Here is a 23,060-nt window from a genome sequence, read left to right on the forward strand (position 1 = left end):
TTTATTCCAACTCGGAAAATCAGCAGTCCAATTTCTCCAATTTATATGTAAATACCAATGCGAGTTGTAAGTCTTCCCAAACCCTTATACGGTTTTTCCTTGCGCTGTAATTGTTTCAAATATTTGATTACGTCAGTTTTGAGTGGTGTAATTTTGGTAATAGCACCAGGGTAGACCACAATTTATTATTTATTAAATCATAAGAGATAAACTTCTATTTCGTTCTTCAACATAATATCCCCTGCATTTTTCATTACCGTGAATTGGGCGGAAGAGTCTTCTGGAGTTTTTGATCCTAAATCTGTGATTTGTAGGTCTTAACACACTTCTCTCCCCATGTTGCTTAAATATAATCCTCCTTAACATTCTTATTCTGAGGTCAATTCTGTTATATGAGTAGAAAGTTCGATGTTTAGTGTCTGCCTCCAAAAAGTTTTCAGTCAAATTATGAAGGCAATCGCTTTGACAAGTAAATATAAATGAAGACAGAAAAATGTCTTGGATTTTGGGGGAATACGTTTGGGGTGGCACCCTCGTATCTTTGTGGATAATACGTTTTGGTCGATTTTCTTAAGTCTTTGTCGTAGTCAGTGGTGGTGGTAGGCAGATTTTCCAATTGAAAGAACTTCGAGTCCAGTTTCACAAAGCAAAGAAAGAATTTCTAGAAAATCAATGTTATATTATGTCGTAAAAACCACACAATATTTGCGGAGTACGCTATCACGACGTTAAATACAACACATTATTTCGCCATTTTTCTACGTAGTGTAATTTCTGCTGACCTTTTTCACACGTGTTGATGATTATTGTTCCATGATTATTTTTTATGCTTGGCCAAGAGGAAATAATTTGACGAAAATTGATGTGGTAGTTATTGTCGTAGGTCGACACCTAAATATTATGTTAATTTCATTTCCTTGGATTAACTGAACCACAACAGTTTCTGTCTTCATCAATAATTCGTTTATTGTCAGAACGGTGGGGTTTCTAACAGTCAAATGACCTATCGATCAAGCTCAGCCAGGAAAAGATTAAAAATTCTTCGGCGCCCTGCAGGATGGGAGGAATCTTCAATTTACTTACAGTGTTCTCGGAATGGATGATTTGTTTCAAACGGGTTAAATCCGTCGAGTTTAAAATTAAACGACACGTGTTAATTTATTGTTAACAGTTGTGAAGTTAATCATGTAAAAAGGGAGTGATTTTTTTTTAAATCAATACCCAACATTAATTTGAGTGTTTCTTTGTACAAAGAAAATATTTGACGTTAAGAGGATATGGCCCGTGCATTATTACGCATCAGCATTGTGCAGAAGGATGAAAGGGCCTTTGCTTTGTCAGAAAACAATGTAATTGATTGTGTAGATAATATTATTATACATAAAGAGAGTATAATTATATAATAAAGTTTGGAGAAGACGAGCGAGTTAGAGAAGAGTCTCCCTGTGGTGTTCTTAGTAGTAAGTTATCTGTTATCAAGCCGGGATAAAAAGATGAGAAAGTGGTATTAAACAGAGGGTAAGAAATGGTGCATCCAAGTGTGAGGTATATTTATTTGAGATCCGACGGCTGTTGTAAGTTTTTGGCGCGGTCGGATCCTCTTTTCATTGGCTATATTCGAGGCTAATTCCACACATTTCTCCGCTCTCACCTATTTCAGTCCACTGTTTCACTTAGTTCTCGTTCTACACCCATTTGTCTCCGTAATATATGTTGCTACCACAGCAGTTTCGATGTTATTTCCTAAGCATAATTCTTGAAAATGCCGCATTCATACTCACTTTGCAAATAATTACCCTATTTCCCAAGAATTTCGTTTGTTTGCCCAATTCTACCCAAAGTCTTGTTCTTTTAACACCACCTCTAATTATATTCCACCGTTAAAGCGCTGCTGTAAAACTTCCGCCGAACTTTTATTCATGCTACATGTAACACAGCCTTCAATATAGAGCCATAACATTCTTTTAGTATCTTAAAACTGAAATTAAAAAAAATCCTTTTCAAAGTGTAGCGCTACTGAAAATCTGTTCACGTTTGTTTAAACAAAGCATTCCTGACTCGTCGGCTCCGGCGAAATGTTTTTCGGTGAGAAAATGACGCAGACCAATTGGGGGAAATAATTTTTCTGATTGTTCAGAAATAGTTTCGGGGAGTTGTTGTAAGAAGACGATCACGTGCCTTGAATTTATAAAGCTTCATCCTTTTCGCACGAATTTAATGAAACTTTTTGACAACGTTAACGTATTGTTTAACAAGACTAATCCAATTGCTGCTTGTCCACGTAGAAAATAAAATTTAAATTGAAAAAGTGGTTTTTCTTGTATGTAAACAGTGATTTGTTTGGGAAGAGGAGGGCAGATTTCAGCTGAGTCTGGAAGCGCCAAAATATTTTAGGTAATTTACAGCTTCCGAGTGGTTTGTTAAAAATAATAAGGCCATAAACGTAAAGGGCAATTTTAACAGGCATGCTTTTCTGTGCCAGACTTAAATGAAGATGGTGGCATTTTGTTTTATGTTTGGGATAAAACCAGGTAGAAACGCTTGGATGTTTAAGTGTTGCGCGTTTTTTTTTCGTTTTAGAAATTTGATTGGATGAAAGAGATTTAAAAGTATATAAATAAGAGCAGTTTTTGGTTTTCCGCATTTTTGCCAGTGTGAGGATATTAAGCTTTCGTGTGTAACACAATTGGTAAGTTAATTCCATCAAATGGCATGTTTAATACATATTTGATTCGTATATCTTCCAGAAAGCACGCGTGTGTAAAAAACGACATATGACAAGGCCATGTTTAATATCTTGTCAATTTTGGTGATATACACGTGACACAAATCTGTTTCAATTTCATTAGGTCTTAATGGATATCGATGGAAATGTGTTGATTCAGCGAATTATTCTCCGGTAGCCGTTGGAAATTTAGTTTTATGCCCTTAGTCTACGGATCAAGAGATTTGTTTGATATTTGTGTTCGAAATGTGGTGCCCCAATAAAGGTAACTATGTAATTGGTTATGACAACTAGTATTCTCTGATCATATCATATAGCAGCGATTAATTTCAGTGATGCATTATCATTAAAAACGTATTAAATGATTTAGGGTTAAGGAAACGACGTTACAAGAGACACTAGACGCGACAACGTCATAAAGATAAAGCTTGGTTATCCGTCGTTTCTCGATTTTTAGACGCGATAACTTAGCGCCTTTATCTTCACACTGTGTGATTTATATCAATGAATCTTTTACATTTTGGTTATTGAAACCATTGTCACGAAGCAAATGTTTGAAAGTGGTTCCGGCGATGCATTTATTTTCGCGGCAACACTGAATGAAATTCTCCCAAAACACCAAAGTGGAAACACTTGGATTAATAATTGTAATTAATGATCAACGGAAATCACGTGTAGCTCTGGTATAAAAGAGGTCGTGTTGAGCGTGCCTTACCGAAGATGCGCTTTTCGTACGCAAAGATCCACGCTGTGAGGACCGTAAAATAGCAGAGAAACGTCCACATAGTGCCGACTGCACCAAGTTAGCACAGCCAAGTCGCACATGCCATCATCCCTAATCGCACTGTCACATCTCCGAAGCACCGACAACCGAAACACATTTATCGGCCGAATTAATCGAGAGCGAAATAGCGCGCTTCTTTTAGCATCGGGTCGCGTGTGCAAGTGTACTGACGTTTCCCAATATTACCAGCGAACACCAGTTGTGCGGACATCGCGTGGAGAGGGTAGAAACTAAATCACATAGCCGCCGGCTTTGCCGCCCCCGACTCATTCTCCCTCCTCACGATTGCAGGCGTGCGCTCTAAGACGCGCGGTTTCGCGCACCCTCGCCGCCACCAGCTCGTGCCCCGCGGATCTTTTGCGTAAACGAATCCGTGTTTCGGCACCGATTTTCAACTTGTAAGTGAGATCGGCAATCGGGCCCTCATAACTAACCCTCAGGTGTTCACACGTCGACAAACCCTACAAAATCCATTGCACTAAGCTCAAAACACGAACGACTGCCACAACCACCACGAACATATCCACTCTCCAAAAGACCCTAAACTTTCAAAAGTACCCCAAAAAGAAAGCTATTTCGAAATTTATTCTTATTGCGAAAAACAGGATATATAAATCAATCAGTTGTACAGTCAAGCTTTGGTACTTACGGACTACAAAGAGAAACTTTACGATGTTGACTTATGAAAATGCTTCCAAAAATTGTTTGCGTTTTATATTATCTGTGATTACAAATTTTCTCCTTCGTCGACTATTTTTTTTGGGGTTCTGTAATTCATCAATATTACTTCAACGATAACTTTTTAAAATGACACATGAGACGGTTTGAAATTTTAATTACTCATAGTTTTCAACAGTAAATTAAAAATTCCTAGCTTTCATCACTTTCGTATTATCCTGACAGGAAATGCTTTTTGCAATATACGTTAACCCGTCTAAAATCGATAAAATATTTGCAAATTAGAAAATGCGAGGATGTCAAACAAAGATTTTAAGTCCAGCTTAAATTTTAATAGGAGCTTAAACTGTAAACGGAGATAAATTGTGTTTGTTACTTTCCCAGATCTAGTTTTTTGTTTTTTTGCAGTCTTATTATTGCTATAAATTAAGCTTTTGCTAACTACCCCGGCAATTATTTTGAGGTCAAAAACTTAACACCTTTTGTGAGATATGATCTTTTCTTCACAATTGTTTCAAAATGATTTATGTTAACGACGAATCCAATAATAGCTCCCAGCTTGCTCGTCCGTGTTGCTGCTATGCCATACCTAGAGAAGAAGAAATAGAGTTTGGAAAGAGAGGGGATCGAAAACATTTTTATTCCGACCCTCTTGGGTAAAATTGAATCAATTGGGGTGTTTTAACATTATGGTTTAGTTAGGTAGGGCATATCGTTCCGGTACAATAGATTGTTAAATTGCTTCAACTCGAGAGAGTTAGATATCTTAGCTGATGTAGCAGCCGTAAAGAACTAACGACTTTCCTGTATGGATAATCCGAGGTTCCGCGACCTACGGCTTAGTAAAACACAAGGCATTGTTATATCGCATTCTTAAACGTATTAAAAGTCATAAAATTGGGATGCGGACGGGAACCTCATTTTTTACGGAACGTATGCAGTCGTTCAATTTGCCTTTCTGAGTGCAAGCTCGCATTCCGGTACTTGCACAAATACGATTGAACTCTTCTGTCACGCGCCAGGTTGAAAACGGAGCAAGAGAGGGCAGCATCACTACGGGACGGTCGACGGGGGGGCAGTGTTCAGGGCAGCCGTATTTCTGCCAGCGTACTCCCCACCGACATCCTAATAGGCTACGGATTTTTAACAAGGACCATCATTCAAAAGATAAGCTTGTCCTCTCATACCTGGTGCAAATAAATCACTACTTTACTCTTCAACTTCGCGCACACCACCTTTGTAAGTAACCCAGTTTTACCTCAAGAATTGCAGTGTCTAGATATAATGTTATAGGTCGGTTCACGCTGTGTCCATAGTTGAAGTTTTGAATTAATTACTTTTTGCTCGTGTAAGCCAATTTTTCACGAGCGACGCGTCGCTGAATTCTAACACAGTGCAGGTAGTTTTTATTATGTATTTTAGTTTCAATTTCTAGGTGACGAGAATTGAACCTTCTTGAGTGAGGCGACGGTTGCTGCAAACTCAAGCTGGTTGTCATGCGAAAGATTGTTCTCTCTACTCCCGCGAGGGTTGACTTTCAACCTCTTTCCGAGGTTTGTCTGGCTGCCTTCACTTGAATACTAATGTTCCAATTTTTCAAAATGTCATCTTGGAAAAATAAACAATTGGATCATTAATGCAAACTTCAACTTCCGTTGTTTGTACTTAAACTAGCAAGATAGGATCCAAAGCTTTCGTGTTTTTCACGATCAGAACTTCTCCACGAACACGAACGAAATTGAATTGCATTGAATAATAAAAGTCGATCGTAATACATTTTAGATCTGGAATCATTAATGAGTGCGATTTTTCCACACGCCGCTTTCACATGAATCGGCGTTTGACGTTGTTGCACTTTATATTATGGAATCGCTAATTATTTATGGGTTTCCGAGGCGGAGGAATATTTAAGGAAATAGAATGCAAGTTTTGGTATTCGGTAGAGAAAAAAAACGACGAACTGGTGCAATATAGGGAACGTAATCTCTGACTTGTGAACAGGCTGAGTTCCGAGTAATTATTGAAAGTCTGTAAATGCGCTGAAGCTCCGGAATATTCCTCCTGGCATCACAAATATGTGTTTAATGAAGATTGTGCATAATTAGAAACTCTACACAAATACTCTTCATAAATAGTGAACGCGTGTGTGGGACTAGTTCAGGATTCCGGTGGCGCAGTGACTAAGCTCATGTACAAGTCCCATAAACCGACCCTACTTAATATCCGAACTGACAACCTTTATTATTTATTATATTATACATCACCTAAATTATTCTCGTACATCACTGTCAGCTTAACAATCGCTATCTTAGGAAAGGCTAGGGGCAATAAGGTACATGAAGTGTAACTCTTGGAGTTTTAAGTTAAATTTTTTATTACTATTTACATGGTAACCAAATTTACTCGACAAGTATAAATAATGTTCATACAGATAAATAAGTAAGCGCGCGTAATTTTTTAACTAAATCATCGGCTTTCCATCGATGGCAAATCATCGGCAGGTTGCAATAACGGCAACGCTAGATCATCATTGAACAACTGAAAACAAGAACGAAAAATTAATAATTTTTAAAGAAGGTTTTTTTCGAGAAAGATTGAAGCAAAGTGAACAGTATAAAGTAGAAAATGAATAGTTTGAAAAAGGGTCGACAACGAAGTGTCGTATAAATTTTGTGAGGATATAAATTCTGGATTGAATTGAGAGTGGGCGTGAGACATGAGAAGTAGCAACGGGCAACTTAGTGGCAATCCCGTTCTAGAGAAGTACCATTTGTTGGACTGAAGGATTACAAAACGCAGCGCGTGCGGTTGAAGGCGACGATTTAATAGGTATATCAGGGCGCGTATACTTACGTAATCACTGTTCGTTCGGGTTGGATAAGTGCAAAGTTGGCATTCCATGTAAGAAACTCCGTGATCAAAAGCTGTACATTCACAATCCATACATTTTGTCGGTCTAGCGGTGACAGCGACGCGTTTTCCGAAAACTGTGGCGAACTTCTTGACGTTGCTTTTCTTGTCCGACTGCAAGTTTTTCCCGTTGAAAACGGTTCCTGCAAACGTACCAGAACGAGTTAGTTGCTAGACCATCCAGCTTTGAGGTGATACATCAATATCCAGGGTCTAACTTAAACGTAAGGGTTTCTCTTTATAGAACAGAAGGCAAAGTTACGGTCAAGGTTATTCGAGTTCTCTGTTGGTTACGCAGTTGTACTGTATGAAAATTTTTCTTTGCAAGAGTTGAGAGGCCCTTGTGAAGTCGGTTTTAGACTTAAAGATTTAAATTTATTCGTCGCGGGAAAAAGTGTACCTGGAGCCGACTCTGAATCTATCACTCAGTAAGATGTATAGATGGTGGTCAGGTGAGGACATACATTTGGATTCGAATTCAGATTGCGATTCGATAGATCGAAACCTTAACCGTAGACCGTAGGGCACGATGGCTGAGTGCTCGCCACGAATTGAGAATAGATACGTCGTCGACACCCCTATCGCCAAACAAAGGGTCTCTTCCTGCTTCGTAAATGCTTTATATCCAGAGAATTATCGATATAAAGCGATTAATTTAATAGAACGGTGGCGTAATGAACGGTAATTTACATATGACGCCAGAGACAAGCTAGCATTCATAAACGCGTGATGTGGGTGCACGATCAGACGGTCGGAATTTGTGAACTAGTAAATATTAGGATCACTCCAATGTAAACATTTAAAGTGCGAGAAGCTTTCAAAATAAAGGAGGAAAGCATCGGTTTTCTTTAGATATCCATTAAACGTTGCGTGCGTCTATCGAAGTCTCGGAATCGAGGATCCGCTCTGAGTCCTGCGAATATGGGAGACGGGTGACGGCGGTAGCCGGCGAACATCAGGTTTATCTTGGATCCTGACCGGCGGCGCGCCGAGAGAATGGCCCATTTCGGACTACATGTGCCATGGCATCGGATATATTCAACTCGACAGAGACAGACTTACCATTAGTTTCAAACGCTAGAGGCGCACAGTAGCCCAGGGTAGATTTTCGGAGGCTGACTTGCTTTCGTAAAGCCGCGTCGCCCATAAGCCCACGAGTATCCTTTTTAGTATATGCAGTTGTCCTGTCAATCCCTGAAACATAAAATTTAAACATAAAAAGACTGTCCATAAACTGTCAAATCAAAATTTCAGAGCGTATTATACACGGTATTTAAATGAATTTAACATCCATGTCAGTTTTTTGCGACTCAAAATATACTCATGAGACCTTCAAAGGAACTAAATATTCTAAAGGGTACCGACTGGCCAACAATTTCCTGCTAGTGTCTATCTTCTGGCGTTGAGTTTTAACACTCAACATCGATCTCATAGTTCAAACATTAAAACAAAACCAAACGACCGTTATGTGAAAACAAGAAAAGGGTCATTCCAAATTGACGTCATTGCCAGCAACACGTCGACCGACAACCAAACCATCCGAATTTTATTTCGTTATCCGATAGTCTCGGTAGGCACAGCCGGCCACTTTCATGTTTCGTGTTTTATGCAATGGTCATTAAATCCTTTTCCTGTGCTTTGTAACGGAATATTAACGGAATTCCGACAATCTCGTGTGAGTAACTTCATTATTATTACAGTGACGACAGCTGGGACAGTTCCATCATTTCTATGGAAATTACTATACGCTCGTATTTAACATTAGCAGACATTTAGATACAAAGTTTTCATTGTGGGATAACCACGAGCAACGCGATAAATTTAAATAATCACGTCAAACTAACGATAAAGACCATGCAATATTCCGGATCACTGGAAATACCTTTCAGGATGCTCAGCGTTTCGACATTTCTTTGCGTCTATCTTTATCAATTATCAAGAGCGCGATTGAAACTGACAGTTGGATTGGAACAGTTCCAAATTCGACAAGTTCGAGGCATTTTTTCCATTCAAGGTGCACTTTGCTTTACAATAAGACTTTACCTCTCAAGAAATCTCAATCGCCGGCTTACACATCCTCATTTCCACAGGACACGTTTTTACAACAACATTTCCCAAATATATTCAAACTATGTAACACGATACTGTTACACAATAATGATTGCACTCCAGAAAATCTGAAAAATTCATGGAATAATGCTCTCGATTCTGCGTTTTTTAAATTATCGAACTTGTTAGCAAACTGTGGGGATTAATGGTTGCATTTGGGAAATATTGCTTAGCTCGTATTGAACCGCGACTTAAATAAGTAATTTGTCGATTGAACTACATTGCAAACTAACAAATATTGATGCTTTTATTTCGAATGTGACTAGTTTTGTTAGGAAACTTTTTGTTTGATTTTCAATCGCCGTAAACGCTGCAATTAGAAAAAGTAGAAAAAACAATCAACCGCTTCAGGTTTTCAATTATTAATCAAAAGTCAGTCTCGGTATTAAAACGATATGATTTGTTCGATTTTGTTTCGCTAAGTATCTTTCCGGGACTGGTCAATCCCCATGATACTTCTGACATTGTGGTGGAAAAGCGAGTGAAATAATTTTGTTGTCTATTTCGTGATGTGTAGAACAATAAACTGTGCGTTGTCCATTGTGAAAAAGGTCAGGAGGACCGGACATAATCGATAATGTATGTTCAAGCATCTTAAAATCCATAAGAAATGTCAGATGTGGTTGAAATACATTTAGAGACCGGAACATACTTTATCGATTATTGACTACTTCAATTTGAAACTTTAATATTTGATATTTCTTAAAGTTTTATTTATAATTCATAGACCTTGGTGGCATTATGGGTGGTGGTAAATTTCGTGGGATTAAAATTGTAAAAGTAGTAGGAAAGGAGAAGTCGCTTTCTTTTTTGGTCGCGCGTGGTTGAAAACCATTTCCAGAGACCAGAGACTGCCCAATCGTTGTCAGGTCTGTGCATTATACGTTGAGAATGAATATATTAACCATTGTGGTTAAAGTCAACATTTGTAATAACGGCAAATGACGCTTGGATGCACCGGTGTGTGGCATACATTACGTATTGCTCTGCGAAATTATAGTGTAGGTTAGAGACGCCTAGTTATCGAGTTTACGTGGTTCTATCAGATAGTAGACGCTTACCTATTCCGTTCAGAATCTAGAACAAGCAAACTTTACTCGGAATTCTGATACTAATTAATTAGTCAAGTTTTGTTATCAATTATATCATCTAGCAAAAATTCTAACCCGCACCTGCATAATCCCATCATTCGATACAAATGCAAGCCGCAATTCTTCCACGCTCGTTTCCGAGATTTACCGACTGAGTCTGCATGCATAATGCAGCCGGATTGTTAAAAATGCGCAAATGTGGTTCCAGTTTCAGGTATGAAGATAAAATAAATTTTTTGCAAGTAAGCTCGAAAGGACCGAGCATTTAACGGCGCGTATATACATTCAACCGGGCACAACATGCACTAAACCAAATTATTTCATATGCAAATTTGTTATTAACGGCGCGTATTCTATTATTTTCCATGGACGACACAATAGATTAACGGCTCCACGATGAATTTGCGTCGAATCTCTCGGTCTTACGACACGCGTATATGTGTGTTATACTATAAGATACAATGAATTTCCAAGATACAGGAATTGTTCGCCGCTGGGCCATTGCAAAGACACCGTGGGGTCACATTTTGTAATGTGAATAGCGCAGCACGTGCACGAAAAGTGTATATTACTGGAGATTGCTATTTGTTTACACTATCTGCAAAATCACGGCCACATACGTTGAGATTAAATCTGTGCGAGAAGAACCCGCATTTTATAACTCCAGGGGACACATCATGCCAAGCAAAAATCGCACTTTTAATGCACCCCTTTCCTAACACGACTGCACCTCAAATAGCCAAATTTAACGAAAGATGCGCTTCGAATAAAAATTTACCACAAAGAAACGAAAGGAAAATTGTCCATTTTAAAGTCTAAACTTGTTGTTCATTTTTAGTTTTTTTCAAGTAAACAACTACAGCTTTCGCTTCCTAAATTTCGGGTCTAATATGGTAGTTAACGCAAAATGTGATGCGCGCTAATGAGTTTATCAGCAAAAAAGTTTCAAGTACTGGCCAAAAACATAATTACCTAACTTCCTTTTTTGTTATCAGTTTACATAATTACACTCAGGTAGAATTCATTAGTGATTCTCCTCGGCTTCGCACGCGTTCTCACTTCTGTTCCATCTTTAAAATGAGAAATAGCAATCCTGGGTTGATGAATATAGTGGTTATTTACCCTTCATCAATTCAGAGAATACAGCTCAGTGTCTGAATTTTATAATTAATGTTTTTAGACGATTTTAATAGGGTACGTCAAATGTTCACCCAATTTTCAGTCTGTGACAGTTTTTATTTTCGTTTCTACGTTCGAGTTTTAACTACTGCATTTTTGTACAGAAAACAACTAATCAATCAATGATTATTAAAAAACCAAAGGATTATTAAAAAAGTCACTACCGAATTTGCGTTTCATCAATTTAACAAAAGCGTGAGTCATGTAACCCATTGGCGATATTCAGTTCCAAAGTTGAAAAAGGTGGATTCAACCTTTATAAACTTTTTTCATCGTAGGTTTATCTATGAATAATAGAAAAGCTCGCAACGTAAACAGTATAGGATGATTTTTATAAGACCCAAGGCAAAGGGGTTGTTTTAACTGCGCGGTACCCAGAGCCATAAATTTATGCATTTTACAAGTGAATTAATAGAATAATATTCTGCATTTTCAAGTTATAAAACAAAATATTTTTCCACAGTACTGTATGGAGATGCTACAGTAATAAAATCAAATTAGTTTTAATACTTGGACGAAGGGTGGTGTGTCAGAAAGTGTTGTAGGGGGTAGGTTTGATGAATGACAGCTGCTTGTATTTGACTTGTGTTATCAAGACAGATATAGATGAAATGTGTTTTATAGAAATGAGAAATCACTATTTAAGTTGGTTTGCACACGTTTAAATAAATCAGGGCCGATAGTAAATATTTACAGTAGGATGCAAGTGGCACCCCTAGGTCTTCTACGCGGCATCATATATTTAGGGAAGTTCGAATTACGATTTGTCGGCTATTTAAATTCAAAGCTTCGGCGATCGAAATTAACTTTCCCTGAACACGGAGTCGTTTAAGATAGCGCAGAAAAATACTTACCGAAAGGAATTTTGTCGCCCCGTGCCTTTGGTGGTGAAAATTCTTCGTTCATTAATATGTGTAGGGTGACGTCGCTCTCTAACAGCAACTGGTGTACGCTGCCATAGTCGAGCTGAAAAGCAATTACAAAATAACTCAGTGTTATACCCCACTGTCTTGTCTCGAGCCAGCGATTTGGATTAAGGCCAGTGTGGTCGGGGCAGATTTAGTGGACTCCTCCACCAAACCACCATTGCATCGACTTGACCTCTAGTTCTGCACGCGACACGTACGCGACCTATTCACAATTTTAAAAATTGGTCCGATGCACTCGCTGCCATGTGCAGGACTCTGTCCGATCTCCAAATTGGCTCTTATTATCGATTTGCGTTCTTATTTTTCTTACCTTCATATTATAGTCCTTGCATTCGGAACATGGGATCAAAATGAAATTCTTTGATACACCGGGCCTAAACAACAATTTCATTGCGAACGTTATGGCTCCGAAAATATCCGAATTTCCGTCACCTAAAACCAAACGACATATCATTTAGAGGCGCTCACAGAATATAACACGAAATCTCGCACATTTCCCAGGTTAAATTTAAATCTATCCAGTCGCTGTGATAAAATTTTACTTACCGGTCGGGATTGAGTCAAAGTAGGGTATTATTTGTTGGGCATCGGCAAAAACTCGACTGTTCACTACCAGACTACGAGGCTCATCGTAAACGCCGTCACCGCCGAACAGCACTACGCTGTATCTATTGCTACTTAAATTACGCTGATTCAACTCGATTTGAAGATGCTCGATTAAAGAATCGATGTTCTTGGTTTCTTTCAATTTGGAGTTGCATTCTTTCGCTTCAATTATAAAGACGATATCGGCACTTTGCGGTAAATTTTCTTCGTCTAAATGCTCGCTTTCGCCTTCAGCTAAGTATGTTCCGTTCGAACTTGCACATTTTACACAGACGTCCGGTACTCGCAGCGGTGTGTTCGAATAAGAACATACATTAATATAAGCCAAGGCGGAGGAGCAGGCTCCTTCTTCCGTCGTGTAATTAAGACACATTTTCAAGAACGGATCTATAGGAATTCTCGGGAAACACGTAGTAAGTGATGATAATTTACTGAGGAAAAACTCTTCGCAAAGACTTTCCACGCGATGATTAGCCGGAGGTATCATGTTCTGATCGCCAACTTCACTCTTACATTTGTTGAGAGCCCAGCTGTTGGTAAACAATTGTAAATCTTTCTGTTTAACTTTGACTTTTTGTGCCGACAAGAAATCATCTGATGGCTCATTGTTTAAAGTACCCCAGAGTCCAGCCGTTTTACCAAAGTACCATCCTAAGAAAGTATTGCAAGTCAATTTTGTCGAGAAGTAATCTTGAACTTACCCGACACTTCAAATACGCAAAGATCGAATTTCATGTTGCATTCAAGAGTGAAACCATTTTGGCTTACTGCCCTGAAGACGCCATCTTCCAGATACAAAGATGTGTTATCAATTTCTACAGGTAATCTTATTCCGTTGCTACCGACTTTGATGGTCTAAAACGAAATAAATATGAGTAGATGTAAAGCAAGACGACATTTCACGTACATCTGTGAAAAAGTTAACGTGGACAACCGTGTTATTGATCAAAAGTATCAGTTCGTGTGTTTCAGCGTTCTTATCGTACGATACAACAACGGAGAAATTGCGATCGACGTAATCTGTCGCTAAAAGATATGAGCAGCTTCCGCGAAAATCGTAATATCTTCTATCGAAAGTCACATAATATCTTGATCCGACCAACAACGCTTGCGCTGCAAATGAAAGTGTATATTGGACACGTTTACCCAATTTGGTGATGACTGACCTTTAAAGGGCGGTAGCCAACCTGAAAGTTCGGTATATGGCCTGTAATCGTAATAAAAGTCCCAGAAAGAGATGCGAGCACTCGACAGATAATTCTGTATGTTATAAATAGTTTGAAGTTCGGGGATTTCCTGAAAAGAAAAGTTCATTAAAACGAGAACGTGTGATATAAATCGAATCTTACTTGAAATTTAGGAGTTTCGTTGAAAGCATGCCATGACATGGGTAATTTTTGTTCGAGCAGCATGATTCCCTCGGATGGTTCGAAAATAAATTTCGTTTTCGCCACGCGGTACCTGAATTTTACATGAACATTGTAAGCACTTATTTTATAAAGTAAAATTGTCTCTTTACTCGCCTGTTTTCCGCTTCCAGTGCCGTCTGCGACATATCCATCACTTTCTGTCGTAAAAGTGTCATGAATCTATGCAATCTGCTTTCCATGTCGAAATAATCATACAACCATTTTGCATTATCATAAAACTCATCATATTTCATCGTTAGGTACTGAATCGACGGCAAGTTTTTCAATCCTTCTAATTCGGCGACGATTTCAAGAACCACATCTTGCAGCTCTTTACCGAAAGGCACCATATTGAAATACTTTTCTTTCAAAAAGTTCCAAACTATCTTTCCGTACTTTGTGATGCTAGCTATTGTGTTATTTCCCGTGATGTCTTTATAGAATTTGTCCACATCACTTGTGAAATTTGAGAATTTAACAAAATACGGAGATTCAATGATCTCGTTTGTCCGAATGTACAAGAAATCCAAAAATTCCCGGCTCGTGTTCCACGCTATCGAATCCAAGTAATGAATCATTTTAATGAAGGTTGGCTCTATTGCTGCTAGTGTTTTATACCAGTTGCTGACAATCAAAGCGTATGTTTGAGCCCATAATCGCTCCATATACTGTATAAATGTAACGTGTAAATCTTTAATAAAAGCGTCATATTGTTCCACTATAGTTTTAAAAGCATCCGAAACGTGATCTATTGGGTCGCCATCCAACAGTCCATGAATGAAGTCGGTTGTATTTTTGTAGTACATTTTAATCTGAAATACAAAAACGATGCAAGTTTCATATTTTACGTAGGCTAAATTAATATCACACATTGATTTGTGTGAACGTCATGTTGGAAGTGTTGGCTTCTAGACTACATCAACCGCTCGCACACTAAATTGAAATTTGTGTTTTTCTTAGTACAAAGTAATATTTATCTTTAGGCATTAGACGTGGGTTTTCCTACATCTCTGCAATTAAATTTTCGAATGACATTTAAATAGTTTCAACATGTAATGACTAATGAAATCCTTTATACTAAGCTGAAGTAATTAACGGACGAACTTCGCTATTGAAATTGTGATAGAATCCTTCCTATGTTGGTTGTCATGATGAAAGAACTGCTACAGCAACAACAGCGCTCATCATATGAAATGTGAAATTAAGGCTCGACGTTTGGTAGAAGAACCTAATATTTCCCGGGATTTACTTTGAAGCTATTTTTTACTCTACTTTCACATGAGCAAATTTGAATTACCCGTTCATCAGATCACGCGATTGCGTTATTACAATAGTTTTTGCTTGGAAATAATCGATATCACATATTTGCAGAAATTGACGACTAATACCAGATCATAATTTAAATAAATTTCCGTTGCTATTATGTGAGAATCATTGATACGAGAATTGCATTTATTGTTTAGCGCATTGTACAGTTGAGAAAGGAAATGAAATAATGTCGGAAAAGATGGTAAATGCGTTCGCTTATTTGAAAGTGTTTTTATGTTCCTATTTATCGTTCAGTAATGAATTATGGCAATGACCGAATGGACAGACATGATTTTTGTTGTTTAATATTAAGCAGAATAATTTCAAAGGAAGCTGACTTCATAATGTTTAATAACCGCAAATGGGTCCTCGCGCTTTGCTTGTCTTCTCGTAAATCTTGCACACCATTCGAGATAGTAAAGGACCGCTTGCTTAAGAATGAAGAAAAACAATTTACAATCGAAAAATAAATAAACTCACTTAAGACGGGAAATTAATTCGTTTTCACTCTCTATAAGAGATAAATAACCCTCTAATTTCTTACATTTCTCAGACCGTTTTATTTAGTAAAAAAACAGACGATTGCCACTTTCTTGAATAAGTTAAAGTTAGTATTGGAGCACGTAAGGCATTTTCATTATCACTTTGCCCGTAGAAAGTGCAGCTATAGAATCGATTAGTACCCATAAACACATCATAGAAAATACTTTATGTGAATTTCTTGCAACCTAAAATTGTAATCGTTGATATCTTTCTTTATGTAAGAATACATAAAATCCACCCCATAAAACAGGGTGTCAGCAAAATTTTATAACACATATATTGAAAACTTAAAGTTAACTTGTCTAACTTGTATTAGTTTCCACGGAGCTTTTTACATCGCGTGTTTTCCGACAAGTGTTTATAAATAATTCGATAATTTCTAAGAGTTTTAGTGTTAGGAAAAATAAATAAAACAAAGAAGGAACTTACCTTTTCGATGACCCACAGAATGCTTTTTTTTATTTTGGTGCCTGATTCTCCCATGATTTCCGAGATCTCCGAAACTATAGCTGGTAGTCCTTCAAAATGGGACTTGAGCGCCAGTTCATCAAACATGATCATGGATATGTTGACAATGTCTCTGATGTAGAATTCATTCGCGTAGTACGATTTGTTCAAGAAGAGCTTGAACTCTTCGAAGTCGTCTTCAATGTCTCTGAGATTTCTAAGATCGTTCATAAATTGGTCCATTGTTGGTTTGGCGTCGTCCCATATTCCTCGCACTGCATCACTGGTTTCGGCCCTGATGTATTGTTTAGTATTATTAATTCCTTCCAATACATCGCTGTAGAGCTGCTTTACACTAGAGCGTATACCAGTCTGCAAAGTAAACAATTAGTTGTGTTTATAATCCACCTGTGCGTGTTACCAGAATGTCCTGCTTTAAGTCCGGCCTCCATCGCAAACTCGACATGATAAGTCTCGAATGATTCAAACGCAGATAATACGCAACGTCCGAGACCCTAATGTCCTCGTAATCGCGCCAGATATCAAATATGGCGCTTCTGGCATCAGGGATAACACCATACACGTGCAGACTCTGACTTCCATCTGGAATCGACAAAATAATATTATTCCGAGTGACAGAACGCCGGAGGGACGGTCTTTTACAAAACTTTACTATTTTTGCGAATTATTCATACCTGTAGTCATGTTAAAGTCGAGTTGAACCAACTTTTCTTTGAAATTGAGGTAAAACTCTCCTGAGGCATTGTTCATCTCGTGGCTTGCTGATATGTTTGCTGTGTAAGTAGGGAACGCTCCCCCGTACCTTGTCCACAAATATGACAATTCATGGCCCGCTTTTTTCTAAAATTGTGAAATATAGTCACTAACTTGGCGAAGTTTAAGTGGAGTTTAAGCTTTGAGGAAATTAACCACGATGTATAGCGCATATATTGAATTAAACGCAAGGACGGACTTAAAAAACAATTTCAACCACGACACGGCTTTAACTGAATATAACTCAACAGGCTAAGATGGAAACTATCATAAACAATTTTGAGGCGAAAAACCAAATAGTATGAGCGTTATTTTATGAATTTACATGACTAGATGCAGCGCTATCAAAAAGACATGAAATTTTCAATAGCAAATTACGTTTTGAACGCCGTTCTTTGTTAGAGTATGGGTCGAAAATATGGGAAAATATTGTTACAAACCTTTAGTTCCAATTCGTTGCGGGTTAAATCTACACGAGCCAATGCTTCTGCTGTTTGTAAAGGCAGATAGGATCGCTTGTAGTCGGTATAATGGCCAGTGCTGTACCCAATGGGATTCCAGTAAAAACCTCCATGTGTATTTAAATTAAGGCTAGTCGCATCATGCATTGCCCAAACTTTGTAGGTGTAGTTATGCCTGTATGGATAAGAATTATCGTCAATTCGAGCTCCTAATGTAAGCCTCTGCTCTGGATTCGGAGAATAATCAACAGTTAATTGAGTGTCAAGCAATTTTTTCTCGTCATATTCGTACTCTCCGAAGAACGTCACGTCCTGAAAAAAATTGAAAAAGTGTCTTTTTATCAAAGTAACTTGCAAATCCTTCGAGACGAAGATGAAGTACACATAACATAACATACCTTTTGAAATGAAGGATGTTTGATTTGTAAGAGAAGTTCATCCCGATGTAAAGCAGCACGTTTCCAATCAAGTCCCGCTTGTACTGTTTTCTTATCTTTATCCCATGTGAGAGAGACATCAGTGGACAGCGACAAGTCACTTATGTTATAAGCACCCTTTGCCGTGAAATTTCTGCGAGGATAACCAACCTTGATCTGTACTTCTTGGGAATCGAAGTCTTCGTTCTGAAAAGACATTTCGATCCCGTGAACGATTTTGAATGAATGAGTGCTTTACGACATTTATTACCACAGTTCTGTTGAGTACATCCAGATCGTATTCAATCCAAGTAGAAGAACTCAATTCTAGACGCGAGTGCTGTTTGAATTGTTGCTCTAACACGTCGTAGCTCGTCCACAACTTAACTGTTCGATTTGAATGGGTGGCTGAAAATGCTATCTGTCGGCCAGTTGAACTCGTTCGCACGTTCATTTTGCCGGTGATGTTGAATTTTGTCAGATTTTTTAAGTGATAAAGATGTAAATGTTTGCTGTCCTGCAAAAATTACCGGTTTATTACTTTTAAACGGGGCTTAAATGGGCGCACTGGAGCACATAGATACAAGCACGTCTAGATGGACGTTTGCCAGAAAACGACGCGCAAACTACCGACCTCCACAGCCCATTTCACCATCAAGATACTCATAAAACAACATTATAATTAAGTTGCACGCATTACTTTTATACCGATCCGGGCACAAATTTCATTTATTAAAAATAACGTCAAGATAAACGGGACTTTTCCTCTAAATTAACCGGTTAATTAAACTAGTCAACAAATTTTGATTTTTTAGTTCCTTCAGTTTTTCTTGAAAACTATCAAAATTTTTTAGTTGCTAGATTGCCAATTTAATAAATTTTCCATCAGTAGGTTAATACCCCCTACCCATTATATTTTTGAAAACTAATTCCATGTTTCAAAAAAACTTAGTTTTTAATCTTTTAACTCATAAACTACAAGGGGTGAGAATTTGAAATTAGGGAAGTAGTAGTCAACTTGCTTAATTTAAATGGAACACCCATATATTATTGCGTTTTCAGATTCTACGTCTAAATTAGGGGTCACTTTATGAATAAAGTGCTAAACTTAAATTGAACCATTTCAGAGGTCTCTTGATTTTTCTGAAAAAATTGCACGACAGAAGTTAAATTTTCTTTCCGAGTAAGTAAAACTGCCATGGTAATTGGACACTAATCACAAGTACAATTAAATTTTGTGTCGCCTTTATGTATTGAACACCTACAAGGTGTTTATAAATGTTTCTAGCATCAAGGGTGGCTCTGGAATTCCTGTCGTGCACTACTTTGCCGCTTTGTTTTCATAGTGAATATAACTATCTTGAAAATTATTTATAATGTTACTTACGTCAATGACGTCTCAGTTACGGTTTTGTGTCCAAATTTTTGATTTTTAGGTTTTAAACCACAACTAGAACAGTTTTCTTCTCAAAACTTACTTTGCTCCATGATTGAGGTTAATTACAAAATGTCAGTTGAAAAATCTAAACCCACATTTATAATGAGCGGCAAATTTGTTTGACATTTCATAGCCACCTTTGATGCTAGAAACATTTATAAACACCTTGCATTTCCTACTGAAATTATAGAAAAAAAGTGATTTTAGTCTTTTCTTTCGAAATTTTTAAGCGTGCTTTGGAATGGTAACAATTTAATTTTTTGTAGACTTTTTATAAATAAATTTGGTGATCTATTGGAGAGCACATTCCCTTAATTTAGAAGAAGAATCTGAAAATGCAATAATATATGGGGTGTTCCATTTAAGATAAGCAAGTCGACTACTTCTTCCGGCATAACCGGAAGTGGCACGAATATGTGAATATTGTCGTTCGATTTGATTTATGTGCTTAGTTTGATACCCAAATTTTCAAATTTTCATTCTTTGTAGAGAATTATTACGTGGATTTTTTATTGTAATGCATCATAGAAAATACTTGTCGTTTCATGCGCTGACAAACGCATCTCTTATCGTTTAGAAGATCCAAAATGAAAAATTGAGAAGTTTGAAATTATATGTTATTTGTCGATATTTTCAAAAATTAGTTAACTAGAATACGTGCATCTTGAAATGCATTTTGTTTTTGTGTTAAGAAGAGAATTTATTATCTTTAATGTCTAAGATGCATTTCATGTAACGACTAAACGCATCGCTGCAACTTAGTCTGATGACAAGGTAGTCTCATGTATTCATTGAATTTAGTTGTAGAATTGGATAGTTTGAGGGGTCTTCTGTGAGCACGTTGTCTGTAACGATAAAGTGTTAGTGGTTACAAGTTAGCAGTTTGGTTTGAATGGGTTGGGCTAAAATTTGCGGTGAATTTGATCGCTTTTATTCCATTGTTAGTTATCGTAACGACATAGGTGTGAAGATTTTCTGGTGATGATGACGAAATCCGTCGACTTAATTTGATGGGGGTAACTGTACTATGAAAAACATTTGTCGGTTCTAAAAGTTTAAATTGGTGATAATTCACATCCCGGTGGATTAGGGAGAAATCGCAATCTGCCACAAGCTAGAGCGTGCTTATGAGTTGTGTCCGGCGACCGTTTGTTTTTCTCGGCTGGCTCATGTTTCAAACGGGCGAATGGATAGCCCAGCACGGCTCACATTCATCACTCGGGATATATACCAAAGTTTAAATCAATAGCGGTTCGTGTATGCACTGAGATAGATATATAGCCATATTGAGTGATGGAGATAAAACTATCAAACTCGTCAGCAACGCGAAAAACGTTCATAAATAACTACACCCGCGAAAACCAAACCGAATCGCCTGTTTCAATTAGGAATCGATTAAGACGAGCACGTTAAAAAAACATCAATCGGGAAAGACAAAAAAAAATCAAAATTGATTTTCTCTATGCATGGGAAATCTTGCTCGTGGTGTGGAGAGTTTAAAACGGTCGCGCCGAACGCGGAATAATGAAACCAATGGCGGTCAGCAAAAGAGATAAAGAAGGCCGCATTGTGGTTTGGAGTACAAAACGGGGTCGGGGGTAAGGACTGTATGGTAGGTAGGGAAACAGCGCCGGGCGGCTATAGATTACGGTGGATTTTATAGGAGTCGCTGATTTATTTGATGCACCCACCACAGTCGGAGCGTTGGAGCCGTCCCTCGGCGCCCCGTATTCGTATCCGTGAACGTAGTCTGCCCCGACGGGGACCAACTTGTTCTGCACCTCCACGTGGATCCTATCCTTATCGAAGCCCGCCCGTGACTCCGACTCGCAATTATACTTGCCTTCCAGGACTTTGTTTCCGTTATAGTCGACCGTAGCATGCCCGGTGCTCAGTTGAGGCCTTTTCTGAAACACCATTGAGAATAGAACAGAACAATAACTTTGATAAAAAAAGACACTTCTAAATTGGAAAATTACAGCTCCCTAGCTCGCAAAGGGCCTAACTCAACCCAAATCGCTATAACGTTCCACAATCAGTTCAGACTCGGAACTTATCACACTAACTTTTCCTTTTAGTTAAAGCCAAACCGAAGGGTTCTTTGTTTCCAAATGTTTTAAATAAACCAAACTTTACAAACACACGGACATAAGCATTTCAATTATTCGATAATTCCGCTGAAACTCTCAAGATTTATCAACTTTACAACAAACACAATGAACATCAGCTATTTTTCCTCAGAAACAAATTCAATTAAATTTACCAGACAAATACCAACATTATTTACTGCAATCAAATATTTATATAAAATTATTAATTAATCAATGATCATTAATCGTTAATTATTTAATATTATTCGCTTACAAAATGGTACATACTAATAATAACTATAATACGGTTTAATCAATAACTATAAAAGATCATAGAAGAATAAATAATCCAGACAATTTAATGGTAATTGGTTTTTTAATCAATAATCGGTTTAATCAGACTCTTACAACTGTACCTTTCAAATTCATTTAATGACTAATTGAGAATGATACATCGTTAATGGCTACTAATCGATCCGATGATAATTGATTGATGATTAATTTTTTAATAATCATTGATACTCGACTAACAGGATAATCGATTAACGCCGAACACTGATAATTCAATGCAGCAATCGTGGAAAGTTACTGCCTACCACAATCAGATTTTAAAAAGTAATTTTTGTATTCTGCGAAAAATAACATTCTAAAAATGGTGGATGCGCCGATTAAGTTTTTTAATTATTTTAACAAAAACGAGTTAATTTGAATTGTTTATGTTATTTTGAAGGAATACTGTTGAAAATGGCTTGTGATTTAGCAAATTATGTTGGATATTATGGAAATGATTGGAGCGTAATTTTTGTTTTGCGTATAATTGCGTGAGTTCAATGAGAAAAAAGGTTCGCACCAGATGACTGTAATTGCGTTAGCGAAAGTTAGGAAGGTCTTCTCCCTCCAGTGAAACTGTAGTCAGGACTCACCTCGTAGTTAAATTGAATGTTGGCTATGTGCCTAGTCGTCAGCGGCACTTCAATTACCAGTACACCTGTTGTATTACTTTTCAACAGAGATGAGGAAGTTTCACATTGACAGTCCAAAATTGCGTTATCATTAGGCCAGAAGACTTCCAAATGTCGATTATACAAACGTCTGGAACAAAAGCCAAATAGCAATAATTTACCGTTAGTTGTTAGTGTGCAAGGCAACAACGGGAGTCAGCG

General features: G+C 37.7%; 2 protein-coding genes across 4 annotated transcripts in view; both read right to left on the reverse strand.

Annotated features, from left to right (window-relative positions):
- Positions 1–3,737, reverse strand: part of Ptp99A (Protein tyrosine phosphatase 99A) — a 138,607-nt gene extending 134,870 nt beyond the window's left edge. For 2 of the 3 annotated variants that reach the window (XM_088047287.1, XM_088047288.1), the window contains exon 1: positions 3,441–3,737. In XM_088047287.1, the coding sequence (XP_087903413.1) occupies positions 3,441–3,510 (70 nt within the window). In that variant the 5' untranslated portion in view covers positions 3,511–3,737. The remainder of the gene's footprint in view (positions 1–3,440) is intronic. The other variant, XM_088047289.1, reaches the window with a different exon arrangement.
- A 2,800-nt stretch (positions 3,738–6,537) lies between these two features.
- The window catches only part of Apoltp (Apolipoprotein lipid transfer particle), a 36,679-nt gene continuing 20,156 nt past the window's right edge, over positions 6,538–23,060 (reverse strand). The window contains exons 33-51 of the mRNA XM_088047406.1: positions 22,821–22,989; positions 21,499–21,714; positions 18,641–18,886; positions 18,352–18,576; positions 17,933–18,265; positions 17,414–17,579; positions 17,140–17,321; positions 16,701–17,090; positions 14,535–15,232; positions 14,361–14,472; positions 14,178–14,307; positions 13,919–14,124; positions 13,713–13,866; positions 12,952–13,662; positions 12,716–12,837; positions 12,331–12,442; positions 8,160–8,291; positions 7,041–7,240; positions 6,538–6,725 (exon numbers count right to left, since the gene is read on the reverse strand). Coding sequence (XP_087903532.1) covers positions 6,654–6,725; positions 7,041–7,240; positions 8,160–8,291; positions 12,331–12,442; positions 12,716–12,837; positions 12,952–13,662; positions 13,713–13,866; positions 13,919–14,124; positions 14,178–14,307; positions 14,361–14,472; positions 14,535–15,232; positions 16,701–17,090; positions 17,140–17,321; positions 17,414–17,579; positions 17,933–18,265; positions 18,352–18,576; positions 18,641–18,886; positions 21,499–21,714; positions 22,821–22,989 — 4,576 coding nt within the window. The 3' untranslated portion in view covers positions 6,538–6,653. The remainder of the gene's footprint in view (positions 6,726–7,040; positions 7,241–8,159; positions 8,292–12,330; positions 12,443–12,715; positions 12,838–12,951; positions 13,663–13,712; positions 13,867–13,918; positions 14,125–14,177; positions 14,308–14,360; positions 14,473–14,534; positions 15,233–16,700; positions 17,091–17,139; positions 17,322–17,413; positions 17,580–17,932; positions 18,266–18,351; positions 18,577–18,640; positions 18,887–21,498; positions 21,715–22,820; positions 22,990–23,060) is intronic.

Source organism: Gnatocerus cornutus, chromosome 10 (assembly GCF_029298725.1).
Source record: "Gnatocerus cornutus isolate USDA-ARS CGAHR chromosome 10, icGnaCorn1.1, whole genome shotgun sequence".
In the NCBI taxonomy this organism is placed as follows: Eukaryota; Metazoa; Arthropoda; class Insecta; order Coleoptera; family Tenebrionidae; genus Gnatocerus; species Gnatocerus cornutus.